At 48.1% G+C, this 6443-nt stretch overlaps 2 protein-coding genes across 12 annotated transcripts in view; one reads left to right on the forward strand and one right to left on the reverse strand.

The window, feature by feature from the left end:
* Nucleotides 1-3444, reverse strand: part of epb41l2 (erythrocyte membrane protein band 4.1 like 2) — a 46776-nt gene extending 43332 nt beyond the window's left edge. For 4 of the 7 annotated variants that reach the window (XM_081695385.1, XM_081695384.1, XM_035529091.2 and 1 more), the window contains exon 1: nt 1239-1397. The gene's annotated coding sequence lies outside the window, so the exon portion shown is untranslated. Of the gene's footprint in view, nt 1-1238; nt 1398-1820; nt 2084-3270 lie in introns of those variants that run through there. The other 3 variants (XM_081695381.1, XM_081695379.1, XM_035529073.2) reach the window with 3 other exon arrangements.
* akap7 (A kinase (PRKA) anchor protein 7) overlaps nt 3281-6443 on the forward strand; it is a 21205-nt gene continuing 18042 nt past the window's right edge. For 3 of the 5 annotated variants that reach the window (XM_081695387.1, XM_081695386.1, XM_081695388.1), the window contains exons 1-4: nt 3281-3575; nt 3879-4247; nt 4731-4882; nt 5661-5797. In XM_081695387.1, coding sequence (XP_081551513.1) covers nt 3281-3575; nt 3879-4247; nt 4731-4882; nt 5661-5797 — 953 coding nt within the window. The remainder of the gene's footprint in view (nt 3576-3878; nt 4248-4730; nt 4883-5660; nt 5798-6443) is intronic. The other 2 variants (XM_081695389.1, XM_035529160.2) reach the window with 1 other exon arrangement.

The following is a 6443-nucleotide window of genomic DNA, read 5'->3' on the forward strand; positions in this document are numbered from 1 at the left end:
GCGGTGCGAGGGTGGCGCAGCTAAACGCGACGCGCAGCCAGGAAATGCACGGAGTTTTAATCTTAATGCATGAGACGGAATAGCCTTTTTTGTAAATTGACAATTATTTTTATCGTATTTGGTAACTGTTAGCTAAAAGCGTAAACGGAAAATCAAACATCTGTTTAGCTAGCTAGTTGGCAAAGACAACTAACTACTGTAGTAGAGATCGACCGTGTACCTAACGCTAGCTATATAGATATTTCGCGTTGTTAGAATATCTTATTTACCCCTATTCGTTTTTTGCATCTTGTGTAGAAATTCACAGTAACTTAGTTAGCTAACCTATCTTAGCAGGCTGCTGTTTCCTATGAGCAGCACACGATCATTCATTCAAACCGAAGAGTGCTAAAGTATATGGAAACGTGTGTACACGTCCCCGTATTCGCCGACCTAATTAACGCCGTGGAGCTTTCGCTCCGTTTGGAACGCCGCGTTCCTTTTTAAATCTGGTTCAAAAAATAACGACAACATCTCGCGGCGTTCCAATCCCAACGTCCTCAGAACTGCGCTGCTAGCATTAGCATTATCTGACTGAGAGCTCATTTAACATGGCCAGCGATGTGCGAAGCAATCTCGGAACTTGGCAAGCCGAACACTGGGTGCTAACCTGAAGTGTTTGGGTTGTTCTTTCCGAGATTTTAACCGTGTCCTTTAACCTTTTGATTGTTCTTTCCGAGATTTTAACCTTGTCCTTTAACCTTTCGATAAACTTTTAACCTAGGAAGCTAGGAATACCACAGAAATCTTAACCCAGCTATTTCTATGACAACATCACGTATAGGTTAACTACCTTTACGGATTAAGCTGGCAAATTAGACACTGCCTGAATATACCTTCATAAACGCATTACTATTTCTCTCTATTTTAGCTAATACAGCTGAAATTATTCGTGGTGTGGATTTATATCAGATATGGTGGCTAGCTAGTGAGAAGTTTAACTAGGGTTAGCTGACCTAGCTAACGCTAACCCGGTAACCTAGGTTAGTGATGCCTACCTAGTTGGCGATAACTGGCATCCAAAATATAATAAATGCAACAATTCGTCAAAGTAATGCTAATAAACTAAATAGATAATAAATTAACTTACATGCCGACGTTAATCAAAAATTCGTCAAAATGCCCCGTTTTTAATCAATCAAATTAAAAACACAAGATATTAAATGCATGAAAAATAAATCCATTCATAAACTCCATACCTGATGCTCTGGAGACGAACTCAGTAAAACTTTCGGGAAGCGGAGAATGGAAAATGTACTCCCTAAAATGTTTTCCGAACTGTAAAATTGAAATTCCCAGACCAAAATCTAAACTGGGAGGAAAGCCAACGTAGTGAAACGCTGGTCAATCACACACCCTCCCCTTTCGCTTTGCCAGAAGAAAGCCCGCCCACTGTACTTTGATTGGCCGACATAGACGATAGGCGCTTACCATTTGAAAGCTTATTGAACGTTTTTGTTGTTTGTAACTCTTAGGCGTATTTTGTCGACTACCAACCCAAAAGAGGAGGCTGAAAACTGAAACATGGAGAGACCAGAAGTGAAATGCCTCCCACTAGTGGACGAATTCGAAACGACATAATTATTGTACACAATTAAATTCTGATGTTAATCTTTTTTTGTTTAAAATTAACGCACAGACAGTATATCGAGTATATCGAAATAAACAGACAGTATATCGAGGAATCACATTTCGCTTAATGGAGTAATAATCTGAACGATGGAGACTATAACTGGTGTCACTGTAAACACGGGTGTGATGTTTTGATGCTCTCCACTCACCACAAGCAGGATGACGCGGTCCGGTGCACATGGGTTACCATGGCAACATGCAGTCCCAGTCCATATGGGTTACCATGGCACCGTACAGTCCAGTCCACATGGGTTACAAACAGAGAAGAACGCATGCACATAAGTGAGGCAAAGCACTGAGATTCAAATATACTTTAACATTTCAACCCTCTTAACTCTAAATTAATATCAAATTCCTCCTTCCGCCCCTACAGTTTAACTGATCCACTCGACTCCCCTGCGTTTGACCACCTAGGATTAACACATGAAACGGATTATACACGATTATAAATCCCAGGGAAAGAATTATAGCAGAAGAGCACTGGTTCCTGCCCACCTTCTGCCACCCAGAATTCAACCCCACACACCATATCGCCTGCTCTTAACACACTATAGGTGTCTTCAGTTCATCTGACCTCAACAAATACCATTTTGTGTGATTCGTACTGACAGCAAAGTGCAGGGTCAAAGGTGAAAGGGTCTTAAGGAGGAGGAGGTGCAAAAGCTGTAGCCCTCTTCCTCTCAGAGATCCGGGACGCTAAAACGCACCCTGTTAGTCACTTGAGACTATCACCTGAAAAATCCTATCAATAGCAACGGCTACAAACCAACACATCCACGCCTTCGGTAAACTAGTCGCCAGAGCGGGCTGTACAGACATTAGGGGGGGAAACCATTTTAATCACTCACGCGGAAGCAGTTTTACTTCTTTCCTTTAGGCTTTCTCATACAAGATCTCGCAGCAAAAACAACAATAACAAAAAAGCCGCCGCCGTGAAGCCGCAGCTGTTGCTCCTCCGCACGCCCGTAACCCAAGCAGCGGGTGTAGCGTTACACAGCACCAGGCACAGGTGTGAACGAATGGGGAGAAGCGGCGCTAACCGAGCTCGCCAAACAACCCTCTAAACCCTTTCTTATCTAAACCAGGACGCCCGGTTACCCAAGCGCAAGTTCCTCCCAGCCCGAGGAACCTTTCGATGGATTCAGAATGTGACAGGCTACAGGCTCGGAGTATAATGCAGACTGTGCGCTCTTAAATAACAGACCTCTCTCACACATCAAGAATTTTAGAAACCGTGAAAACAGAAACGGCTGCAGATGGTCTTACGTTTTTGGGCATCGCAAGCGCCCGCCTGCACTATTCACAAGGCAATTACGAGTAACGCCACCATATCAGGGACAAGAACCTCAAGTCTGTGTCTTAGTTCAGCGACATTTAACGCATAAGAAAGTCTTGGCCCAGGAGAGCAGGGAACGGAACAAGGGACGCTGCTCTGATGTCAGCCGCGAGTCACAGTAACCTTGGCTGCCGAAACTTTCGTTTTCAGAGGCGCAGCCTTTTTTGACCCTCCTGTCGTCCCGTATCTGTTTACAAAAAGCAGCAGGACCTGCTTAACCGACTAGCGAAGCGCGAGCGTCGACTTCGCGCCAGCGAACGTGCCCGTTTTGCAATGCTGTGGCGTCGCGTGGCGTCGCTCACGGGGTCGTCGCGTGCATTCTATACAGGCGCCCGCGCCGAAGTTGTCGCGCCCGAGCTCCGGTCGGTGGGAGCGACTCCTCCGCCCGCGCGCCGAGCGTCCCGCGTGGCTCAGGGAGGAGAGCGCGCGATCGCTATGCAACCCGTTCCTGCGGCCGCCGCCGCCGCCGCCGCGCGCGCCGAACGCGAAGCGCGCGCGCGACGGCGCCGCGGCGGGCTCGTGTCGCCGCGCGAGGACGGCCCAACGGTCAGGAAAAGCAACTCCGCTGGTGAGAAACCGCGACGGTGTGGCCGTGAAATTACACTAAAGCAGAAATTCAAACTAATACTAAAGTGATAATGAAAAATAGTTGTTGCTTGTATGTTATGGACGCATTTCATACATATTTATCAGGGGGTTTTTTTGGAGTTCACAGCAGCTTTGAAGATCTTGTTGTCCAAACAACAAAAGTGACCGTTTGACGGTTTGGGACAAATAGTAGAAGAGTTTAGAAATGTACCATCCTGTTCTGCTGCCTGTGAAGTCCTTATCACCTCATCAACACCCTACCTCCCCTTCTTCTGGTTTACAGATGGCAAAAAGGTGAAGAAGAAGCCGAGGAAGGTTGGGGCGCGTGAGCGGAGGGCGGCGCAGTCGCAGGGTACCCTCCACCTGCTGGCCGAGCTGCCTTTCGCCACCGCAGACGCAGACGCGTGGACGGAGCTGGGCTGTGAGTCACCTGCATCACGTCTGCAAATCTACGACCCGCGTGAGGACGAGACACCCCGGTCCCCGGGTCGTCCTGTCCAGTCCCGACCGGAACAGCTGCACCGGAACCTAGTCGCGCCTCGCCCGCTGTCAGCCGTCTGCCCCGGCTGCCAGCTCAGTCGGCACACGAGCTCTGTCCGTCCGAGCGGCGCGGGACGTGCCCCCCCCACCCCACCCTGTTTAGTCATTCACAGTAGGCACACTGACACACACCTTTTCACCGTCAGGACAGTCTCACCCAACAGAGCGTAGTCATCTTCCAGGCAAGAGGAGCGTGGCTTGTGGCGCTGTAAGCACGGCAGAGACAGAGTGCTGGAGATTCACCGATTCACCCTTCACTGATCTGGCGTTCAGTGGGCGTCTTTGGTTTGCCAGCCGACACTAGGGTCTCCCTAGCACCGCAGCTGGGCCCTGTATTCAGATTTGACCAGCTGGCCAAATCTGAAGAATGCAGCTGTTGTGTGCGCGCGCACGCGTGCGTGTGGTATGTTTGTGGGGTTGCGTGCCTGTCTTTGTGCAGAGTCTTAAAAAAAAAAAAAAACTCAATTCCACTTTACTTATAACCAGTTTAGAGATTGTGTGTGAGATGTTATGACTTTTGTAGTTCAGCGAGCCTTTGGTTAGGAGATGCGCTGTGCCCCGCAGCTGTGTAAGTGTGATGCTGTGTGTGTTTCAGTCTCTGGCACGCAGCAGGGTGAGAAGAAAAAGGGAAGGAGAGCAGAGAGGGAACAAGGTGACGGGGAGGAGGTTGGAGAGAACGAGAAGAAGAAGAAGAAAGGGATTCCTCGGCCAAACTACTTTGTCTCGTTCCCCATCACCAACCAGCAGGTTCCATAAACACTTTAACTTCCTCCCCCCGATGAAGCCGCCGGTTAAACAGCGCCTTAAAACAGCTTAAATGTCTCTGGAGTTACCAGCACAACACCTGTAACACATAGTGAGACAGACATCATGGACTGTCAAACATCTGTAACACCTACTGATACAAACATGTAACACGTACTGAGACAGACATATGTAACGCGTACTGACACAAACATCTCTAACACCTACTGATACAAACATGTAACACGTACTGAGACAGACGTGTAACACCTACTGATACAGACATATGTAACGCGTACTGACACAAACATCTGTAACACCTACTGATACATATGTAACACGTACTGATACAAACATGTAACACATACTGATACAGACATGTAACATGTACTGACACAAACATCTGTAATACCTACTGATACAGACATGTAACACCTACTGACACAAACATCTGTAATACCTACTGATACAGACATGTAACATGTACTGACAAACATCTGTAATACCTACTGACACAAACATCTGCAATACCTACTGATACAGACATATGTAACACCTACTGACACAAACATCTGTAACTCCTACTGATAGACATATGTAACACCTACTGACACAAACATCTGTAATACCTACTGATACAGACATATGTAACACGTACTGACACTCCTAAGCCACTTTATTAGAAACACCAGCCTTGTACCGATATATTGTTGGTTTTATTGTACAGTGTGTCTTTGAGTACATTGCACATAATGACCAGTAGAAGTGTGTGTGTGTCCAGATTAAGCAGGGGGTGGAGCAGGTTCAGGCTGTGGTGATACAGAAGGAAGCTCGTCTGGCCAGAGCTCTGATTCCACCAGCCACGCTCCATGTCACACTGCTGGTCACACACCTAGCTACGCAGGAGGAGGTGGACGCGTAAGTACACACACACACACACACACACACACACACACACACCTGGCTACGCAGGAGGAGGTGCACACATACGTATACACAAACACACACCTGGCTACGCTGGAGGAGGTCGACGCGTAAGTACACACACACACACCTGGCTACGCAGGAGGAGGTGGACGCATACATACACACACACACCTGGCTACGCAGGAGGAGGTGGACGCATACATACACACACACACACCTGGCTACGCAGGAGGAGGTGGACGCATACATACACACACACACCTGGCTACGCAGGAGGAGGTGGACGCATACATACACACGTACACACACACACACACACCTGGCTACGTAGGAGGAGGTGGACGCGTAAGTACACACACGCACCTGGCTACACAGGAGGAGGTGGACGCATACATACACACACACACACACACACACACACACCTGGCTACGCAGGAGGAGGTGCACACATACATATACACATACACACACCTGGCTACGCAGGAGGAGGTGCACACGCACGTATACACATACACACACACATACCTGACTATGGAGGAAGAGGTGCACATGTACGTACACACACACATCCGGCTATGCAGGAGGAGGTACACACATATGTATACACACACACACACATACCTGCCTATGCAGAAGG

The sequence above is a fragment of the Electrophorus electricus genome, chromosome 2 (genome assembly GCF_041902795.1).
Source record: "Electrophorus electricus isolate QZ-2024a chromosome 2, ASM4190279v1, whole genome shotgun sequence".
Lineage (NCBI taxonomy): Eukaryota > Metazoa > Chordata > Actinopteri > Gymnotiformes > Gymnotidae > Electrophorus > Electrophorus electricus.